The following is a 23730-nucleotide window of genomic DNA, read 5'->3' on the forward strand; positions in this document are numbered from 1 at the left end:
ACTTCTTTTTTTTTTTGAGCAAGAATTTTAGGTATTGTGAAAGGAGAAAAACAAGACGCCCCACTCTAGATAAAGCTTATTTAGAAACTTCAAGTATGTGACAACAATGGGTGGACTTGAAAGGCAGTTACTTCCTGAGATGTCAATTTTGCATGACTTCTTCCCTGGATAAAGAAAACCTATATTAAGATACATGTTTATTTGCATGCCAGGTTTTAAATTGATACTTTATACCTGTAAACTGTGGGTTGATCTCATGTTAGGAAAAGACAATCAACAACTGCTGCAATGGATTAATGCGTTACTACTGCTTCATAATTGCCCATTATAATTACAACCCTAACCCACAAAAGGAAAAAACACTCTCAGAAGGTATTGTCAACCTACACCATCTGGAGTAACTGCAGTGACACAGAGCACATCTAATCAAGTTACAAAGCCCAGTGAGAAAACAAGCCTGGCCACGAGTATACAGCCACTTTTTTTTCCTAGCTTTAAAGGGTGTGTATAAAAAAGAGGGAAAACAACAGATCAAATCAATTTCACAACAATTTGAAAAAAAACAACATCAGTTGTTTGTGCTCTGTTCTGAAACCAAATATGAAGGTGACAAGTTATAAATAAAAGCAGTCCAAGTGCACTAGTCTCCAAGCATGCATGTAGCCCTCACTGTACTCCAGCTCACAGACAGTAATTAAGCCACACAACTCAGCTGCTTTATTATTTTCCCCAAATCCTTTAAAATGGAAGAGACTGCATTGGATTCAATCGCTCTTCCCAACTGCAGAAACGAATGGGTGAGTGAAAGCTACCATGGCAGACGAAGCATTTATGTTAAGGGGTGAAGGAGAGGTGGTCCTGACAAGTGTGCTGGGATCAAGGAGGGCCTAGAGGGCTATTTTCTGTACCAGCAGCATCAGGACCACAGAATGCAACAAATATCACTTTTTCCATCCCCTCTGATTCTTCATGGGAGAGCAGTTTAAAAGGAGGAGATGGAGAAAAGACTGTTGCCATCCAACAGGAATACATCCAGCAGTGATTTTTCCATCTCTCTGAGCTCTGCTGCAACACTAGTGACATTTGGCATTTTGTCTGGAACAACTCTGTTGATTAGCAACTATCCTCAGTTGGACGGCAGGAGGAAGGATATCACTGACTGATTCAGGAATGAGTGGACTCCACTTACTGCTTTACTCCTTTGCTTTTCCTTGTGGGCACATTGCTGAATTAACTAGGATCGTATGTTACTGCTGTCACCACCCAAGGAGAAAAACAACTCCAAGCTCTGAGCATTCCTTTATAGTCAAACACCTTCCAGTCTGCCAGCATCACTCGAGTACTCCGTGAGCCTACCACAGCTTCAGCTCGGCCCCCATTTTACAGAGATCAATTATACTGCTTCCCATCCACTTCATTTTCCCAATCAATTTGGCAATGCTAAATAGCAGTTTGAGTATGGATCTCTGGACTCCAGGAATAGCAAAGAAAACAAAAACAAATCAACATAAAGGTGATCTCTGGAAAAAAAAAAAAAAGGCAGGCAATAGCTCCTCCCAACCAACGCCAAGTGCTGGAAATCACAAGGCTGTGCCTACACAAACACTGATATAACACTGCTGCTACGGACTCTCCCTTAGAAAGCTGTGTTCAGCATACACTGCAAATACTGAGTTGCGCTTTACAAACTTCGTGTTGCAGTCAAGCAAGAAGTGGGAGAAGAAAGATACTGGAAAAGAAAGAGGCTTTATTATTACCGAACTCCACTACATAAATGCCATTACATGGAACTGTGCATCCTTTAAATAAAATTTTACTTGCTTTGAAAAATGGCTAAATGTTAAAGACAACAGTGATAAGCAGAATGAATCTCCTGTCATTTGGACATCAGCTAGTGAAGAGAACAGAGCTCCTGGACACTGGTGTTGCACACAGCTGGTTCAAAAATGGGCAAATTCTACCCAAGTTCCAACACAAGTTTCTCTGCAAAAAAAATCCTGGAAGGAGCACCACATGAAAGGAGAGGTCTGCAGCAAAACCAGACCCAAAAAGACCTGTCACACCACAGAATGCCGAGAAGGCCACGCACAAGCTCTTTTCATGACAGTGGAAACTTTGCTGAAGAAAAGTAGGTAGGCTCCTTGAAGCAAGTCAGCACAGCTACCTTGACCATTTCGTACCACCCAACTCCGTGCAGGTTACTGTTCTGTGCAATCTAACACTCTGAAGCCCCTCTTCTCAATTTCTTTTCCCAAAATACATACAACCTTACGAGAGAGACAAAAAAAAGAAAAAAGACTCCCAGAGCATACGAACATTATGCCTTAGAAAAATCTTCCACCTCACCAGAGAAGCATGAGACAAGAGAGTCAGAAATAAGAGCTATCTGTTGATTCCCCTCCTTCCCAACCCACACTGTGCAACAAAGGGCAAAAAGCAGCTTTTAATGCTGGATGTAAGGCTCCAGTTTTCTTGGTTTAGGGCACAGGTGACCCAGAGCAACATACTTATCATGTTATTTCCATATATGACAAAAGCTTGATCATCTACATTGTATATAAAAGCAACTTTTTTCTTTCCAAAATGTATACACTGCTTAGTTACTTACCTACTTAGATCACTCATAAAAGGTCAGCAATCTTAACATGTGAGACCAGCAGCAAAGAAAAGACCTTGAATACCAGATCCCTCTAGCCCACAACTATTAAAATCCAGGCCAGCATAAAAACAGCATGTAAGCACAGTCACTGACTTTCAGATAAACAATATTTGGAATAACATTTCATCTTTGAAACAAAAAAGAAAGCCATGACTTAAGATAGTGCCTTGTGGTTAAGTGCTTACTCACATCAATACTCCATCTTTGCAGGTGAATAATCTCGTTTCTGGTAATAATTTTCAAAGATTAGTTAAAAACAAGTAAAAATATACTTTTTGACATTTCATCATTTTCTTACTTTCTCTTTGCTTGGGAAAATTGAAGCCACCAGGAAAACATCAAACAGTTACTACTCAATGCAGTTTGTCACCGCTCTTCTGCTCAGCTACACTGTTTTCAAATTCAAGTAGCACCACTTTGCCTGATCTCTCCTCATACAGAACTACAGTACGATTTTCAGTAATCATCAGTGTCACCTCTTCATCTGCTATAGACCAAGGTAAGGTGAAACTTAGGAAAATCCATTGTCCACTCACCTGCCTGTATTACATTTCCTGCCTTAAGTCGTAATATTGGATTATTACTTAATTTTCCAATTTATTACTCGCATCCCCTTACAGACCTAAAATACTGTACTACCATTCAAAATAAATACGGTTAACAGAAGATTTTGTTGCCTTCTCCATTCTTGCAATAATTCATGACAGTCTCATACATACACAGGAAAAAACGTGGTGATGAGATACAAAAAAATGTTTTCTCTTTGTTCACTTCTGCAAAACTTCTTTACATGTATCTCTTGAGCATTTGATAAACATTTCTACAGACAAGGGTGGACCTATGCCTTCAGCAAAGTGCTGAATCTCATTGCAAACTACAACTCTCATTTTTGAAAATGGCCATGGCATAAGTAACCCACAAACTCTACCAAGTTAACACTGCTTCCAGAAACGACAGCTCCCTTTCCCCACAGCACCCTCCTCCTTGTGCTGACACGAGTGCCTGGGCAGATGCGGGTGAACAGAAGGTGGGAAGCTGCAGTGGTTGATGTAACCCTCTGAACAGTTTTGCTCCTCTGCCTGGTTCCCCAGCAAAGCCACAGCACAGCGGAGTTCAAAGTAGGCACCCCCACAGAGGGGAAGACAGGCCTGCTTCCTTTGCAAAATATACACACTACATTTAAAGGCATTTTGTTCCATCCTTCCCTAAGACTGCAGATCCTAAAATAGTTGTTTAAAGGCAAAACACAACCCTTCTGCCTCATACCTTTTTCTTGAACATCTTGAGCTTGGCAGAGTGCTTTTGCACATCAGAATAGGTCAAATTTCATATTACACTGACATTTATATGGATATTTCCTAGATAGTGTGCTGTTCCTGTCACTTAGTGAATCAAAATCTCATGCACTGTCACCTCTGAACAGATAGGGATCTCCACTGGTAAAAACTACAGGTAAAGCTCATAACACACATGAAGGTTAACATGCTCTGAAGACTTTATACAAGAATACAGATGCAATCATATCTAAGAAAGACAGTTGCTGTAGGGAACAAGCATTTTTTAAAAAGTTGTTCCAATCTGAACTGTAATTGAATTAATTTAGTTTGAAGCTTTAAAGAGCAAGAAAACTTTCATTTAATTGGATTTGTAAGTGACCTAAACAAACACATAGCACCACTGAACTTAGAAAATGAGAGAAGATTTCAGTAAGTCTCAATTGCCGCTCACTTTTTTTTAAAGGGTTTGTTTCAACATGTCATAGTCAAACAAGTCAAACCTGCACTATCACTCCCACCCTCTAATACAAAAACATTTAAGTACAGATATATTTGAAGAAGTAGCTCCTTTGTTGATTGACAATTGGCGAAATTGCTTGCAAAATAAATTCTACCTCGATACCATTTATTGTCTGAAGGTCCTCCTCATTCCTTGTTAGAGCATTTCTCTTCAAACCTCCTTGACACCACTTATTTTGAGCACTTTTGGAGTCAACTCCCTATTTTCTGACATTATTTACACTGGTCAGGTACTTCTAAGCAATAAAAAGAAGTTTGAGAAACTGCATGCCAAGCTACGCAAAGTTAATTGGAGCCACTCAACCAGCAGAGAGCCATGCATCCACAATGAAATCCAATGGGCTAAAAACCTTTTCAGAAGTAAACTTCTTGCTGGAGGAAAAAAAGTAAAATCAAACTTATATCCATTTCAAAATTTTCTTAACCAATATTTACCTCAAATACAGTATCAGAACTATTAAAATAAGTAGACCCCAATCTACAAGGAAACTTGTCAGACTCTGTTCTTTTTGAATGTCCTTTCTATTTTCAAAAAATACCAATTTAAATGCTACCTTACAGAAGGTCTGTAAAACTATGTAGGATAAAAAAATATGATCTTTACTGAACAGTCTGAATATTTACAATGCACTCAAGCGCCACATAGTAACTGGGGAATTTTAGGTGCACGTTGTATCCCTCTATATGAATATCATTCGACCTTTTCATGAGCTAAACCCCATGTAAAGTTCTTACACGGAGCCAAGACAAGCATATACACCCACCAGTTTTATTCTTGGTAACCCCCAAAAAATTATTTTTGAGTGTACATGCACAAACCCTACTTAGTCGCACTTCAGCGCACATAATGCAATGCAAGTATCCAAACTACACAAGAGATGCCAAGGAGCCTCACATTGATCTTGAAGCACAGAGACCTGTGCAACTCTGTACATGTCAAAATCCTAGAGAATAGGTGCTAAGAAGCATAACCCCCCAAAAAATAACAGCTAAAATTTGTATGTGGGCCGCTGAATAAGCATAACAATGCTATGCCTAAGTCATGTAAAGTAGAAAAAACAAGTCTGAAACTAGACTGTACCAAATGAAGTATTACAATAGGACCACCCAGCCTGGTTGCCTACAGCCTCTCCCTTTGTCAGTTCTTGGGCAGGGGGGAAGGAGACAGAAACAGCAATAGCTCACGATAATCTGCAACTGTGTCAATAAATAAAAAAGCCAAAATATGTACAGAAGTATTCTCATACTTCCATATGAGAATTCTCACACGCACTTCGAGTAGCTGCTGAATTATGAATTTGTACACAACAGCTGATGTTAAGACATTTCCACTTGTACATAACCTCACAGAACTCATGCTGCCTTTTCAGGACTTGTTGTATTTCCAGGCTCCATAAAATATGCACATCTTGAATGGCGTACAGCTCTTACACTAAAAGGAGTTCTCAAGTTACTTCATTTCTTATTTCTCATGTGCAGGTTTCTGTATAACATGGGTATGCATCAGCCAACATGACTTCCCAATTTAGTCAACTTTGTATGCATTCGCAAACCTTAACTGTAGTTTGCAATTACTAATAAGGAAATGCAGGTGATTAATTAGAATATTTTATATGAGGACAGTACATGAAACATTCTTGTTTACAAGCTATGGTCAAAAAACAGATTCTTCTGGCATGAACTCCAATCACCGTAGTTTCATCATGCCCAGAACTGTGTTGCACAAGTTTTCACTTCCAACATGAATAGCTGTAACATATTTAAAATTGTCTTTAGATTACTCATTGTGCTAGGTTACTAGCTTTTTCCTGAATTTGCAGAGACAGGCAATACACAGGATACACAGCTGCCAACAACGCAAAGCAGAACTGAAAAAGGTGTTCTATGAAGACAAGCTCATCTTATAAAGAAAACAGAAGCACTTCAGATGTTAAATATTAATGGCTTTTAACTGTTTCACCATGGATGTCTATACAAGGAAAGGATTAAAAAAATCAGAAATATACATCCATTTTGAGTCCAATGTACAATGCAACCATTTATCAAAATCACTTTAAATGCCCATCTGGTATCACCTGAAACATTTAAGTATACTGTCACTCACTAACTCCAGGAGTTCACTGAAGTCCACAGCTGCTGAAGGCACTCAATTAGAATTGAGTTTATAAGAACTAGGCAAAATATTTACAAGTACGGGAGAAAAACAGAGGAGTTTACATCATCTTTGGCAACGGCACATAAAATATGGTGTTTCTAGTACACTGTCCAGCTGCTTACAGAAAAAAAAACTCTTATTAGGAAGGCAGGAAAGGCATGCTAATCAAGCAAGCAAACACTATTTTTTTCTAACATACTTCTAGAAAAGAATTAACATTATGAAAATATTCAAAGCAAATATTCATGTTCAAAATAGTAACCAGCCACTTAATCTTAGTATGTCCTAGATTCTTAAATGGTCCTTGTGTTTTCCAAATTACTATTAGTTATCTGGAGGAGTAATTATTTAAAGCATTAACATTAATATACAAAAAAAAAAAAACTTTTCCATTAAAAGTTAAAAAAGTAAAAGACACCTACCTATAATACCGAGATTGTAAATAGGTTGAACAAATAGTCTTTGATACATGGCTGGCAGACCCAAAATCTATTACTTTAACCCGGTAAGGCTGCCGAACAGGATCCACCAACATAATGTTCTCTGGTTTGAGGTCAGCATGGATTAAACCAAGACTTTTCAGTTTTTTCAGTGCAGTGGCCACCTGTTGCAGAATAGGCCGTATTACTTTCAATTGAAGAGGGCTGAATTTGTTTTGTTTCAGGAAGTCATATAAATTCTGTTCCAACATCTCAAAAACCAGACAAGTATGGTTACGATGCTGAAAGCATTCATAGGCTCTCACAAAATTGAATTCATCGGCATTTTCAGTACTTAGTCTTGCTAATATGCTCACTTCTATTTGTCCTTGGCGTGCATATGAAGGATGATTCTTCAAGATTTTGATTGCCACGATCTCATTTGTCCCTCTTTTCCAGCACTTCACCACTTGTCCAAAGGTCCCTCGCCCAAGGAAGTCAAGAACCTCGTAAGTATTTTTCACAGAGCACAATACCTCATGCTGTACTAGCTGGTAGTCTCCATCTCCACTTGTACCACCTTGTTTTGAAGTTGCAGCAGTAGTCACAACTGTCACTGGGTTTCCTACATTGGTTTGCAACATCGCAGGCAATATGGACAGTTCATCAACAATCTGCATCGTGTTGTTCTGATTATCCAGCTCTTCACTCTTACGCTTCAATCCACATCGCTGGGGTCCTTCCAGTATATCTAATCTGCTTCCTTGAGTCCCAGTCGGAGGTGCCTCTATCTGAGCTCGCTGCGCCCGCGCTGCTAATGCTTTTGTAGCACCTGCAATATTTTTTAAAGCAACAGCATTTGACTGCACCAAAAAGTTCTGTCCTCGAGGTCTGTCAAATGGGTTTTTAGTCTGAAAGAAAGTACTAACCCTGTGGGGAGAAATTCCAAAGTTTTTACCATTCACATAGATTTGCGGGTAGGCTCTTTCGTGGTACACACAACTGCTTGGTTCTAGTTTGAGTTTCTTCACACTACAAAAGGCACTTGACTGGGTTTGATAAACATACGGTGGATAGACCAAGACTTGTGAGGCCATACCTACAGAGGGAGAGAAAAAGAAAAAGCAGGTAAGGATTCTGCATTCACATTTCCAAAGTTCACAGCAGTTTCCCCATTAAAAAAAAAAAAAAGGACAAGTATTTGCTAAACTACGTAGCTTGAATTTTCTATTTAGTTTCTTACAGCAAAAAGCAAGCTCATCATGCCTGACCAGTGCAGTGTCTTTAGCACACAGACTGCAGCAGCAACAGATTACATTAGTAAATGTTTTCAGCAACTGCTTAGTAAATGTTTTCAGCAACTGCACAGGGCAGAAGAGAGATAAGTCTGCAACAGGCCAGCGCCAACGATTTTTGATGTGGAAGAACCAGCTTTGTGCCATAATAACTCTGCTTTCATTTAAAAGCCTCCAGCATTTCTACATATGAATATACCACAGCCTTCAACAACTTAAGCTTAAAAAAAAAAAACAATACAATTACTTACAAATGGCAATGTAAAAATAATGCAATGGGCCCTATTTGCAAGCTGAGCCTACCCACTGTCCTACCCCTTTGTCACAAGTACCATCAGGCTTGTAAAAGCAAACAGACAAACAGCACAACGCTCCAGGAATTTCACTGCCATGAAAGTGACAGTGCAGGACAGGGCCCAAAATACCTTGTGTGCATATGTGTTCACATAAATGATTGTCACTTTCTGGATAAATTAAGATGCACAGTAATCAGTCCATTCATGAAATGCAGGTACTTGAAGTCATACACCTGCCCACTGCAGAAGTTTGCTTATCAGTGGCACGGTCGCAGGGGGGAGAGACACCAATTCCCACCTCACCCACATCAGACTTGGAAATTAAATATTAACCATATTCTTTCGGATATGCTGACTTTGTGAGTTGGACCCATGCGCGTGTTTGTGTATTTCTGCCAATACAATTGCTTCCTTGCTACAAGAGAAGTGAAAGTTAAAATAAAAGTGGATAATTTTGACTTGGGAAGTCACAGTAAGGTCGAGATCCAAATTTCTGTCCGATCGACTTTTCTCTCCTTGAGGCCATCACATTTTCAAAAGGCTATGCCTCTAGAGCTTTCCAGAAAGAGCCATCACACCTCTGAAATCAGAAATAAAAACCTGCTTTGTGCAACACCAGGTACTTTGCCAGGCCTGGCCATGGCAGCCACATTTCTCCCCCCACCCTCCGCACAGCCTGTGCAACAGCACAGGGCTCATCCTGCTGCCTCCCAGAGCTCAGGGCCAGCGCTGTGCAAAGCCTCCAGGGTTGCGCCCCACGATGCAGCTTCCCTTCCCAAACCACGAGCTGAGTGTGCTAGCAGAACACTGGATGGAAAAGGGAAATGACAGCAGTGCCTTGCCTGCATATACAATGAGGAATCCCAACTCCACCTTAAAATGCAGAGACGGAATAGCTCTCAGATGCCAAACCTTCCAGCTCTTCCAACCCTGCTGCGTGCCACTCCAGATCTGTCAAACACCATCTTAAACCTTCGTGTCATGTAATGCTAAACACCAAGGAAAAGGCACTGACTCACAATCTCAAAACATAGACAAACATTCTCCAAATTCTTGAATCCTCTCTTAAATAACACGCTCCATTAAAAAGCGCCTAGCTGTGTTTAAATTTAAAAATACTTCCAAGTACCCCTCACATAGCTTTAATAAGGACAGTTTTTATTCCATCAAACGTAACATAAATTCATGCATAGATTCCAATATGTTTGGACCTACATTAACAAATAACGGAGAAAAAAAAAATTCTTGCCCTGAATTTCTCAATATTCTTGCTGAAATGATTCAGGATTCTGTGTTATCCCCCAAAGAATTTATTTAAACTGGTTGAAGCTAACAGTACAACTGTACTGAAGGTAAGACTTAAGACAGATGGAGTTTATATTTAATTACTAGCAAAAAGAGGAGGTTTCCTATTATCAGCTTACAACACCAAAATAGGAGCACTTCAACTGAGTGAGTTCACCTGAGGCCTGCTCTAGCACAATAACGCTGCCTTACCAACACTCAAAAACCAAGAGAGATTCAGAATATGTAAGTTATTGCACATGGGTGTACCACCTCCCTTAGGGAGCCATCTCCAAGTAATCACCTTTGTCATAGCAAAAAGAGGAACACACACACCACCACATCAGCACACAGGTTTCTGTACCAACCCGAGTATGTAAGTGACAGTAATCCAGGGAAAGGAATTAGGGGACAAAATACATTCCTTCTCAATTTCGAAAACTGTCTCAATAGCTTTTGTCATGGGGTGAGATTTTGAAACAAATGGGTTCATTTCTCTTCTACGGAGCGCTTCACAGAAGTTAATGAATCGAAACGTATTTAGACAATACCACATACAACTATTAATTCAAAAAAGGGTAGTAAATCACCAAGCAACAAAGGAGTACTTCACTGATTTAACCTGAAATAAAGCTTTACTTACAAGAGAAAACAAAACCCAGCAAGTCTCAATGATACAGTGGTTTTAGAGCTTGGTTTTCTATTTCTTTTCCTATGCCTACGCTAGCCTTTTAGTTGAGCTCAGAAGCACACTTCTGAAGCCCATCTCCCAGCTGTCCCTGCTCACTTTGGTTCGCAGCACAGAGCAGTGCACTTTGGGGTTCTCACTGCAAACGCTACTCAATAAAAACGCAGAATGCTTGCTGAAGTCAGAAAAAATCACATTGAAATTAAGTCTGAGCTTGATACTTCATTGAAACCCCTGTAATTCAGCACAAAATACTGAAATTTTGACTTATCTCAAGAAACTTTAGGGGAAAAAAAGCTTACATCTAAGTACAAAGCAAGAGTTAAACCTTCAAGCTAGCGCAGGTGAATTGGCCGTTCTGCCAAGCTCGCTCCTCAAACGCACGCGCTGCCCCTTGCTTTCCCGTTCCAGGAGGAGCCCAGGGGCTCTCCCCCACTTGTGCTGGTTTCAGAAGAAAAAGCAAGAAGGCTCAAGTTTCGGGTGAGCGCAGCATGTTTCTGACTCGCAGAGCATGCTGCGGTGCCCAGCGCTTCTGTGGGCGGCTGCCAAAGCAGGGGGCAAGGAATCCAGGCGACTCCTCTGGGGGGAAGCAGCGATAAGCTTGCAAAGCCGACCGCCGCCAGCGGTTCTGCTCCCAGATAAGATGTGTTTATTGAGCTATTATGAGCACATTTTAGCAATTCAGGAAAGAAAAAACAGTTAAGCACTGAATAAAGCAGATGACATACCCTGGGAGAACAATCTTTGGTGCAATCATGACAGACTAAACTCTAAAAGTCAAATTTCACTCCAGAAAAGTAAAAAACGGTCTTGAGTTCTTGAATGAAAATACTATCTATTGCCTTCCCACGAACACTTCTCCCTTACTCCCACTATTTTACTTTAAAAAAAAAAAAAGGAAAGAAAAACAAAAAAAGCAAAAATCACACTCCAAGATGCATTTTCATTTGGAAACGCTTTCCAATGGAAACATTTTCACATAACCACAGAACAAGACAATTGTGCAGGTGTTCCCGTGAATCAGGCACATAAAAAATCCTGCAGCATCCTATACCTGAGGAGCTCTGCTCTACACTCACAGGCGGCGCTCAGAAGGTGTTTCAGACAAAAGTGCTCCCTGTACTAACCTGTATGTAATGAAGTAGAGCAGGACAGCACAGAACTACCTAGTACAACTGCTGCTGGAGGTCTTCACCTTGAGAAGCTAAGTTTATTAATAGAATGAGTTTTCCCCCCACCCAGATGAAAACCCAGGCACAGACCCAGTCAGCAGAGCTGTACAACAAGACTGAAAGGGAAAAATGCCATCACATCCTTTCCCGTAACAGGACTGCCACATTCATCTGGGTTTATTGATTTTTTTTAATATATATTTTGGGAGATTTGCCTTACAATATAATCTGACAGCTACACTGCAAAGAATAAAAGACTACTGTGTTGCAGTGTTGGGTATTTGTGATTTTTCTGAAGAGGTCTGCCGGTTAAAGAAAGCAGTATATTGTACATTTTCACCTACCGCAGAGTGGATTCTCCCTCAGCTGGCCCTGTCACAAATCATTTCACTGAGCTTATACATCTTTCTGCACATTTCTTATCAAGACTGCTCCTGCTTCCGCATACAAACTACAGCTTGTCAGACTACATCTATATTAACACGTGGAGCAGCACAACAGGAGAGGGATCTGTAGAGCAAGGCAGCTGGTGCCGAAGGAAATAAAATCATCCTGTGCTCATTTTGGGGAGTTTACACTCTGAAGCAGCTGGAGCGCATCTCCCAGTTAAATTTCACTTAAAACCAAGTACAAATGTGTGCACAAGACCACTGCAGGACACACAGCAGAGTAAACGTATTGAAAATACCAAATACATTTCAAATTTTAAGTTCAGATAAATTCATTATTTATTTAATGAAAGAAATGCATTTTCCCAAAGAAATGGTAACAAACAGAAGGCACTTTACCGTTTGCCCCTTCCAGTCAAACTTCTCTCCACACGACCAAGCCATGAACCCACGCAGCCATTACCCTACGACGCACACCAACGTTGCTCCTTTTCACCCAACTGACCAGTGCTCTTCACTATATTCTTAAAACTATTTCCCCAGCCTTCTCAAGCAGTCCTAGACAAATCCATAAACATGACAAGTTTGGCAGACTGTAACAGCCTTGAGAAGCACAGGCTGTTCCAGGCTTGAAAACCATTAATAATTAACTTCAAAATGACATTTCCTCCTGATAGAGTAAGAGGGGGAAGGGGAGAAGAGCAAGGAGAGTTGGTAAAAGCACTGCACTACAGCTGAGGAAGAGCTGCCACACTATAGCTTTAATGCTCCTGTAAAAGAACAGGTGCCTTTTAAATGCCCGGAGAGCTGCAAGCCCTAAGCTCTGCTGCCGGGGTAGAAGCTCCCCCAGCAAAGCCTGGACCGTGGCAACAATCTACTACTACAGTTACAATTTAACTACAGAAAACTCCTTCTCTGGCTTCTTTCTAGTCCAGTGGGTGAGAATTGCAGCTGAGTTACTGGTGAGAGGCACAAAGCAGCTAGGCAACAGGCAGGATTTTCTGAAAGTTCAGTAACTTCCAGCAAATGCAAGAGGTCAGCAGCAGCACTTCCAAAGTGTTTTATTTATGCACCCCTTTAAAAGCACTGAAAGGTAACTAACAAGAATTTTTCCCAGGGGAAAAAAAAAATCACTTTTTGTATTAGGTGCCGATCAACTTTGGAAGTTATTTAGTAAATGCAGAACTGAGTTGGTTGCCCTCTCTTTCCACACCAGAAGAAACCTTGGTACTGGAAGCAGTAGCATCTTCGTGTTATTGTTTGCCTTGGCTCCAGAGCAGAACAAGCTGTACTGACGTGGGCACTTTCATACCAGTGCCCTGTTCATACCACCAGCCTCTCTTACTGCAACTGTACTATTTGTAACAAAGCCCTGGCACTTGAGATAGCGTGGAATGTAAAAAGGAAAACACACCTGCAGCAAGAGTTGAGAGATACAAGTCCAGGGAATCCCGGCTACCCCGCGCCCATTCCTGCAAGGTCTCTGAACCACAGCACGCAGGGAGCGCAGCAGAGCAGAAAGCTGCGAGCAGCTTACAGCGAAGACCTACCGTAGGAATGGTTTCCTCACGCAGCCCCGGAGGCGAGGCCGAACAAGAACCACATCGCTCGGAGGGGCCGAGAGGCACGCACACAGCTTGCGAGGGGCAAGGGGGACGGCGGGACAGCGGCAGCCTCGCAGCACTGCCCAATGTCAGGCACGGAGCTAGCTCCCCATGGCTAGCAGATCCCCGGACGATTTAGACAGACAGGTAGGGTCTGCGATTAAAGCACATCTATTAGTGACAAGAGCTCTCAGAGCTTAGGCATTTTTACCCATTAGATGCCAGCAGCGCTCTGAAGCTGAGCCGGTGCCATCCTTCGCCTCGCGCCCAACGCAATGGTGCACGGAGCGGTGTGGGAGGCTGGGGCAGGACAGGCAGCCAGCCGTGCTCCTCGGGCCGGCCGTGAAGTGACCCAGCTCCACGGCTGTAAGAGATAAAGTTACGGCCAGCTCCAGAAGGGTGTTACAAGGCTCATTTGGCAACATCTGAGAGCTCTTATAAGACACAGTATTGATACCAGACATGGTACTCAAATTGCACTGCTACGGTCTTCAAAATTCTTTTTTTTTTTTTCCTCCATATAGCACAGAGTTTACTAACAGTGCCTTTACAGTTCAAGCAAAATATAATAACCAGGTTGACTGAACAGCCTGTTTGGGGGAAAAAAACTTCAGGACTCAGGAAGACACAGAGAGATGTGTGTGACTGGAGTAACTGAGGGCTCGGTCCAGAAGAACACTTGCATTGTTTATTAAAAAACCCTCAATGATGGAAAATACAAGTTTGTTCAAGTGTGATACAAACGAGTCACAGCACCGTTGTCTCGATACTCGGAAACAGAACTAACACCATACATTTAATGCAGATGTATTTTACATAAAGTATCCGAGTGAACTCGTGACTCAGTGCTGCCCTTTGTACCAGCAGGGAGACTGAAGAATACAATCGCTATATTCATAATTTCCACAAATATGAACAGCTAAATCTTGTGATTCCAGTATGACTGCAATCACAGTTAAAAAGACAAATGGAACAATACTTAAAGCATTTATTTTTCTGCAAGGCAAGAAGCTGTTATGCAACTGGAAAGAAAATTAAAGTTGTATCTGCCACCAGCTCTGAATTAGACCACGCTCCCTACATCAGAATGTGCCATCATCAACACAAACGGCACACTGCAGCTCGCCTGGGTTTCGCCAGCCTAATCTCTTCTTTTAAAAGACTAATTCTTTTTGATCCTGGAAATACCAGACCCACTGAAATAAAAGTCCCTAAACCCCATGCCTCCAGGTTCTGCGCACAGGTACAGTGCTGCAGGACACACTCAAACCACTGCTGTTGCCTGGCCCTCTCCATGCAGGGAGCGGGACCAGAAGACTTCTGCCACCTTACTAGAAGTAGAAATAAAATTGATAGAAAAGTTAGCTCAAACTACCTGTTGGTAAAACTGCACCTGGAATACTGTTTTTTTTGTTTCTTAAAGCTACCTAAACAAATATGTATGCCACTTTTCCTTCTCAACTCCAGGCATTCTATTTTGATTTCACTGCTTAATTTCACATCCTTCATCTGCTCTTGTTATAATCAGAAATGGATCAATCCAGCTAAAAAATTGATTTAGAAATTTCGTTTTAGAATAGTTCTAGATAACATCAAATGCAGCTCCTCCAGGACTATAAACCTGTATGGCTATCTTCTTCATTGGTATTTCAGCTTTGTTCCTAGACCTCCTAAAACTTGATATGGACAACAGAACGGCTAATATACCAGAACATCTGTATGCCTACGACAGAGTCCCATATGTATATTGATTCTTCATTAACCTTTTTGAACTATTCAAGGTGGAGGAGGTTTTTTCACAACTATCTTTCATCCTCTCTTATTAGAGAAGATTTTCAGCTGGACAGAGCACGCAGAAGCACAGTGACTCAAAATTACTGCTCTCCCCACAGGACTTGAGCATTAGTTTGCAAGAGCACACATGCAGATAACCTGTTGAGTTCACCAAGTCTGAGGTGATGAAAAGATTTGCAATTTGGGGTCTACTACATCAAGAGAACCCAGGTCAGGAATTGTAGAAAACTGTTTCCTACACACTGGGAATTATCCAGCAGTAGCTTTTGAGTTCAGTTTCCCCAAATATGTGAAAAATCATTACCACTTTTCCAATAGGACCAACGAGAACTTAGCAAGCAGGTACTGAGTTGTCAAGACAGCACGCCTAGGTCATATTCAAATTTCTTCTGCAATAAAAATGTTGCAGTAAGTAAGAATGTTCAGTTTGGAGAGGTTTATGGTGCTTTTGTTTTTTTGTGTGTTTTTTTTTTTTTTTATCTGACTTAACTTTAAAAGAATTAAGATATCTTATCCAACACACTTCTCTTGATTTGTCTTTTCCTGCTACAATCTCCAGATCAGCCTCTTCAGCTACACCCAATAACAACGTTCAAACATATACTTCCTAGGGCATATATACAAACACACAACCATGTGTGCATGTATATAAACACATCTCAGTAAGAATGTGTGTGTGTATATATATATATGAACACCTTTCATATATATAATGCATACATATGTACACACATACAGAGTAAGACCTCTTCCAAGTCCTAACTTCTTTTCATAATATAAATTCCTTACATAAAAGCAAAATATTATGAACACATTAAGTATTATCAGGCATTTTTATTTCCTTGTAAGTAACAACACCATGAAGATAGATTTGGCTGCTTACTGAAAATAGCTGTATGTACATTGCATATGTAGAACAATAAAGAAAATGGAGGGAAAACAGTTTTAGGGTGTTTTTTTTTTTTTTTTAAACCACTTCTTTCAGGTTTCTAAAGATCTGGAGGAAGCAGTGTTTCCTATAGGCAAAATCACTATCAAAAATGCATACTCTCTCACAGAATGCTCAGCCTTTTGCTTCCTAACAAATCAATAATCGTAATAACCTATACTGTAATATTTCCCAAAGCCACCAGTGCAAGAAATTTCTCCCTCTCCCCTATGCAGAACTTATTGATTTAACTAAACAGAAAGATGTACTATAGGAAAGCAAGATTACACACAACGTATCAGTCTTGTGCTCTGGCTACTGGGATCATAAGTAAGCCAATTTTCCCTCTGTTGTGTTCCCTTCTATATAATACTCTTCCTATTCATAAAAGGAATGAACTTCTAACATCCATTCGTTTTAATCTTTAAAACAAAGCTTAGCCATCTCTTCAACTTAGTTTTATAAACATATTCAGTCTGGAAGAGCACTTGTCGAAGAGTTCCCAAAGTATTTCTCAAGGAAAACTCCCAAGCTGCCCTCTTACAGAGCTGAAAGCTGACAGTCACAGAAAGCCATTAGCCCAGAGCATCATTTCAAAAGCCAGACAGAAAAGGCCTTTTAAAGAAAACTTCAGAGTATCATGAAAGTAACCCAATCCTATCAGACTGAACACCAATTCATTTCTTGACTCACAAAACAAGTTGATATTAATAGATAAGGAAAGAGGAAACAAAGAGCTTTTTCTTCTTCTCTTAGGAATGAAGCCTGTTCCATTGGAAAGGATTCACAAGAAGACCCAGGAGCACCAAAATTCCCATATTCAACAGATGCAAGTGATGAAAAAGATCTTGTGAAGTCCTCCTCTATCCCTATAAATAGCTTAAATCTTCAAAAACATGCTGTAGGGGAAAAAAAAATCTCCACAAGAACAGGCAGATTCTAGACAAGTAAGCAATTCTAATGATTGAGAAAAAAAAGAAAACAGAATAATAGAACAGAAAGGGGGAGGAAGTTTGGGCAGATGACCTAAGTTTCTAGGAAAACACAGGCAGAAAGGCATTTACAAGGCAGTGATACACACTAGCAGCTTTTCAGTCAAAAAGGCAGAAAGATATTTTACAAGAAACAAGCGAAAAATCTCCTGAAGAGCAGAGAAGTTACACTACTTATTAGGCAGCAACACAGGCAGAACCTGCATGACACAGAAGAAACAAGTACACTCAAGCTGGTGGAAATAGGTAGAGGTGAACACACCATTTTCTGTAAATACTGACGAAGCATCAAAACGAAGCAGTAATCAACAGACACTGTGAAAACATGAGACAGGGTGTTTTTCTATCTATACAATGGCAACAAAAGGAAATTACTAAGGTCTCAGATAAAACTGCATATATAGATAATTTTATGAATTCCTGGTGCTCGCAGTTAGTAGCATCTTCCAGAAGGAGCTTAAACCCCTAGTGGAGAAAAAAGGGGTTCTTTGCTTCCCTTACAATAATAAACTCTGCATCAATTATCAGTATTAAAGTTTGTTTTCTCTCTGCATTTTTGCCTGTATATGACAACCTCCTCCTTCACACCTTGGCCTGCTCTAACTCCTTTCCATGGGCAGGAGCTTGCGGGATTCTGCACCGGCAGGACTCAGGAAAGGTTCAGATGCCCGCTCACATCCCAAGACCTGAAGGAGCAGGGCTCCAGGGACTTGGTCACACTAATAAGGGAAGCAAGCATTTTTGCAATGAAAACGCTCCAGCCCCACACAAAGTATAGCTGTATCAGTTACTGCCGTTGCAGCTGGAGTTGCTCTCCCAGCAGTTTTCCTGTCCAGGGACCAACTCTCCTCCTCCCCTTCTCATATGCCAAGAGGAGGTGAGCATCAGGTGAGCCCTGCTTCCATCTCACAGCTCATGTTCTACCGTGGAGTAAAGCAAAACTCACGTACAACTCCTAAAACAACCCAAAGCAAACTTCCTCAGGTACCAGACGCCACGCACCCCAAGGCAAGGCAACAGACTTAAGTCTGGTGACAAAAGTCCAGCAGCTAAGGTCCTCTGCAACCTCACAGCCTGCAAGCAAGCACTGCTGTGCTCACAGGGTCTCCGTCAGACGGGGACCGCTGGTCACACAGGCAGCAGCGGTGGCCGCAGGACACCCCAGCACGGCCACCTAACGGAGCACGGCCTCGGTCCAGAAGCGCCCAGCCCCACAGACGAGGCAGCACCACTGCACACCGATGACCGGGGAGCGCCGCTGCCAGCACCTCAGAGCTGCAGCCACCCCCTCACATTTCGGTTTTATTTTTAAAGCACGATGGTGTTAATGGGACCCAGAATAGGTATTAGGACCTGGTTTTTCTTGTCCCAGAATTTTTCATCAGTTGTAAAATGGTAGAAAAGTCTGCCAGTTACCTGAATAGATAATTACAGTGGCCACGTACGTATTCGGCAAGTAATGTTTATGGGACCATGAAAGGATTTTCATTTGACAATAGCTGACTTTTTACATGAAGAGCATTAGTCATATTTAATTTGTAACATGCTTTAAAACAGCACTAAAATAGTTTTCTAGAACCCGTAAATTACATTAGTAAGAATGGAAAGAGTCACATGAGTTTGAGATTACTCATTTTACAAATAGTTTTTTTGATGGCAGTGTCATTCATAACATGCCATAATAATTCCGGGTATATAAGAATTCATTTACTTTTGTAAATATCAAGATTGTTGCTATAACTTGGATCGTACTGAAAATCCAAGAAAATATTTTCTTGTATCTGTCTTTGGATACTTTACTGCATCTTATTTTATTGCTGTGTTTTAGAACTTGAACTCAATATTTTGCTAGACACCATGCTGTTACACTGAAATAGGGTACACCGGAGCTAGAAGAAAGGACACTTTGAATAAAGGAGTACTTTCTAATGCTTCCTGAAAACACAAGGTGAAAAAAAAAATATTTCTGTAATTCCAGGACTACTAAATATGTACAGTTAGTAACATACGAAGGTAAAGTTCTGCAACATTGAAATTTTAAACTGATTCCAAATCACTAAATAAGAGAAATTCAGAATTAATCTACTTGAATTCCCTTGCTTAAAAGACACTCCAGGTATTTGGCTCATCATCCGTTTTAAGCAAAATGGCTAAACTAAAGATTAACCTTGTTTTGTCAGAAAGTTACCCACTGTCATAACTGAAGTGGAACACTGAGACATTATATGGAAACAAAATTAGTGACAATGGAAAAAAAAATACAACTGTACAAAGATTATCCCCAAACTGCATCCAGAAATAATCCTCACACAAATTCTTACCATCTTTCCCATCATTCACTATATTGAAATAAAACAACTGAAAAATTAAGGAAAGATTTAAAAAAAAAGAAAGAAAAAGGACATGCCCTGTAGGAAATACTATGCTATCAACGGAATTCAAAGCATAAAAACACACTTTTTGCAATTACATGCTGCTCATCTGCTTCTCTGTCACTTAGAAGTTAGTGCCTCTGAAAAGAAATACAACTTCAGTTCCTCTAAAAATCTGAGAGAGAGACAGAAGCTCTAAATCAGAAGGGTCTATAGAAGGGAGTGGAAAAAGCCACAACCAGGTGACAGGATTTTCCAGGCTTTATGCCTCATTCTAGGTTACTTCAGGTCAAATAGAGGGTGCTCCCTCTCTGCAGAAGTTAAAAAGCATAGCCCACTGCTAACCCATTTCATAGCACTGGCTGTTGAAAGTTCCTTTAAATATAGTTAGTGTAGTTATTTAAGGTATACCGCCCCACACAGCTATCTCTAAAATGTCCTTTACTTATTCTTGCTAATTTCCTATTTCACACACATCCCAACCACAGATCTGAAATACACTCTCAGATAGTCCACCTGAAGTGTGAGCTTTTCTTCCAAGACCTGAATTAAAAGTCATACGTCTTTTCCACTCCACTTCCCACTTTCAGCCAGTAGAGCTGGAGAAGCAAAAATAATATTTCGATGACTTATGAACAGAGACATGAAACGAGTAAAAGTTCCTAGCATCAAGTTCAACTCTTCCTCCCCTTTATTTTCAAATACAAGAAAATTTAATAGACCAGCTGAAAATAAGTATTTGACCAGCTGCAAACGTATATAATCCATCCAGAGGAGCTTCATCATTTTAATGATGAAGTGGCAAGGATGTTTTCTTCATCAGATTAATCCTACGCCAAGACTTCTGAAATCCTTCTGGAACTGCACAGTAACACTGCCGGTGAATTGAAGAAGCTTGGCGAAAACATACAAGCCTTACTGAGGTACGTATATAGACAATATTTTGCAAAATACAGCAGTGAGCACATAACTGAGGAGTGTTGGTATTACCACCAGGACATGCTACTTCCCTGTTTGTTCTCCACTAGGCTGAATATACCAGCTGAGTATCAGGCCTGCTTTACCTGCTTCAAACTTCTAGAGTCAATGACGCAGTTTACCTTAAGCTGTAACTCTTTTTTTTTTTTTTTTTTTTTTGCATATTCAGTGAAACAATGATGTATTCAGTGACGCTCAGGCTTGTCTTAAAAAAAGAAAAAGCCACCAATGTTCTCTGGTTTGTTCCCCACAAAGCCCTGTGCAGAAAGTCACGCTGCCTACACTATTTCGTAATGCAGACCACTTGTATGCCAAAATACCTCACAGGCCTGACGTCGCAACAGTGAAAATCAGCTCAACTAGAATGTTTTTTCTAGTGCAAACTTCTGTATTTAACATCAGTCTGAAACACATGCTCAGTCCCAAATGACAGCACCGTGCCCATTATCAATGCATTTTTCCCTGCACACACACACAAAAGACAACAACAGAAGTCCTATTTCTAAGTGCAAGGTTTTGTCCGAAGTGTCTGTGGTTTACATAACCAGTGTACTGGCAGAACAGAAAATAAGAGAACACAGACTTGAATAAAAGTTAAAAAGAAAATCATTTGAGAAAACATTAAGACCACAACCCCCTAAAATAGTACAGGCAGGTACAACCCTACATAAGCAAGGCTGAGGAAGCAGAGCCTGACATCCCCACATGTTTAGGCTAGGATTTTTAACATGAACCAGCAGAGCTAATTCTGTTCTACCCAGAAGGTGGGTAAATCAACACTGTGCCCCGTAAAATTACCGTTTAGAGTCCCACCAGTTTTAGTGACTGCAATCAATCCAACACCAGCTTATTGAAAATCCCCCCCTCAAAACACAGCATTTGTTTTGAAGCAACTGCTATAAAGTGCAGAACAGGTAAAGCAGCACGCATAGACTGTAATATTTCTATTAACGATGTGGACTTCTAAATGATAAGTTGAAAACACTTCCTCCCCACACCCTGTCTTTATTTCGTCTCCAGCATCTCGTTATGCAGGAGTCGGTCTCATTTCCCTGTTTTTGTAGGTAGTTGTTTGAAAGATAGGAGGGAGGAAACATGCAAACACAAAAAACCTCAAACAAAGAAAAATCTCAGACACCGGCAGGAGCCCCGGATCAGGAGCAGCTTCCTGAGTGATTTCTTTAACCACACTTCATTCCAGCCGATGGCATCCCTGTGCCTACGAGGCGTCCTCGACACTGAGACGCACGCTGCCGCGACGATCCCCATCCCGACGAGAGCATCTCTCCAAAAAGACCCGCGAAGGCAGGGCCGATTTACGAGCGCAGCCAGTGCCACGCCCTGAACAAGTAGCAGAACAAGCACTACCACCCAGGTCCCCAGCAGCACGGGCACTGAATGAAAGCCATCTCCAATGCCTGTTTTGTGTGATCATAGCCATCTCCTTACCGTGCGCTACCATAAATGGCTGGCGGCAGGACAGATAACGCCGTCACCACTGCTCCAGCCCTATCGGTTGTCTCCCGGTAAGTCCATGTTAACACTTCGCTCCAGTTGTTTGCCATCTCACCATGCCACTTCGTAATACAGTCTTGACCTATTTTCCAGATACTTAATTAATCTCTTTGCTGGCTGCCGCGCTTACGAGACAGTTATTGCGTGAATTTTAAACTTAGCTTAGAGAGGCTTCTTGCAAATTAATTCTGTTAAGGAGTTATTGTTATGTCAGAAAGTAAGTCAGGGCCTAGCCAAGCTTTTCTGCATTGTTCTGAAGCCAGGGCATAAACTTTTTGCAAATGATGTAATGGAAGGAAACACTGAAAAGGAATCACAGAAACGTGCATTGTTATCAACAGAACCGCAGCTTTGCTTAACATCATTATCTCGCTATTAATAACATGCTTTCAAGACGCCGCAGTAACTGAAACGAGCGAGGTTACCCTCCAGAAAGAAGGCACGAAAGTATTGGAGCGCCGTACGGTTTCGGGGAAGGCAAGCCCGGGAGCCTCAGAGCGACCTACCAAGTTGGCAGAAAAGGCAGCCCGCTCCCCGCTTTCGGCACTGACATTTTGAGCAGGGCACAACGCTGGACGAGAAGCCCAGCCTCGCACAAAGCTATTTATAAGCGCGTAAACACGCGGTACTCACAGCCCAGGGCTCCGCGTTAAAAGCCAACCAACCCCAAACAGACAAAAGCGCCGGGAGGGACGAACGCCGCTTCCGACGGCGCCGCGGCGAGCAGCCGGGGGCACCCCGGGGCCGGCGGGGAGCGGCAGGGCCCGGCCGCCGCCCAGCTCCGCTCCGGGCTTGTTGACGGCAACCGAAGCCCGGCGACCGCCGGCCCCAACGGCACCCGCACCGCGCCCGGGGCCCCGCGGGCACCCTCCCGGAGCCGGGCGGCGGGGGGAAGAGGAGCCGGCAGCGGAGGCGGCGCCCGGGGCTCCGCTACCCCGCGGCCGAGCGCCTCGGCTCCGGGCTCCGGGCTGGCGGCGGCCCCGGGGCGGGGGAGCCCACCCCGCGTCCCCGGCGGGGCACGGGAGCAGCGCCGGCCGTCGCCCCGCTGCCCCCCGCGGAAAGGGGGTGCAGGGGCAGCGCCCCTCTCCGCCCGCCGCCCCTCCTGGCGCCGGGGACGGCCGCCTCCCTCCCGCCGGCCCGCCGCTCACCTTCACGGGTCGGGCCGCGCTGGCGTCCGGGCTGGAGCTACCGCCGCTGCCCTGGGCATGTCCGGGAGCGCCACGGGTCAGCGCCGCTCCGGCCGCGCTCAGCCGCTCAGCCCCGCCGCTGCTGCCGCCGCCTCGGCCGCTGCCATCTTGTCCTGGCGGCTAGGAGGGAAGCGCCCCGGCTCAGCCCGCTCGGCAGCCCGGGCCTCCGCCTCATCTTCCCGGGGAGGGCCGGCACCCAGCCCGCCC

General features: G+C 42.4%; 1 protein-coding gene across 1 annotated transcript in view; it reads right to left on the reverse strand.

Annotated features, from left to right (window-relative positions):
• Nucleotides 1–23699, reverse strand: part of HIPK3 (homeodomain interacting protein kinase 3) — a 71221-nt gene extending 47522 nt beyond the window's left edge. Inside the window, exons 1-3 of the mRNA XM_035550064.2 lie at nt 23485–23699; nt 22271–22418; nt 7033–8128 (exon numbers count right to left, since the gene is read on the reverse strand). Coding sequence (XP_035405957.1) covers nt 7033–8128; nt 22271–22283 — 1109 coding nt within the window. The 5' untranslated portion in view covers nt 22284–22418; nt 23485–23699. The remainder of the gene's footprint in view (nt 1–7032; nt 8129–22270; nt 22419–23484) is intronic.
• Nucleotides 23700–23730: the final 31 nt, after the last annotated feature.

Source organism: Cygnus atratus, chromosome 5, assembly GCF_013377495.2.
Source record: "Cygnus atratus isolate AKBS03 ecotype Queensland, Australia chromosome 5, CAtr_DNAZoo_HiC_assembly, whole genome shotgun sequence".
In the NCBI taxonomy this organism is placed as follows: domain Eukaryota; kingdom Metazoa; phylum Chordata; class Aves; order Anseriformes; family Anatidae; genus Cygnus; species Cygnus atratus.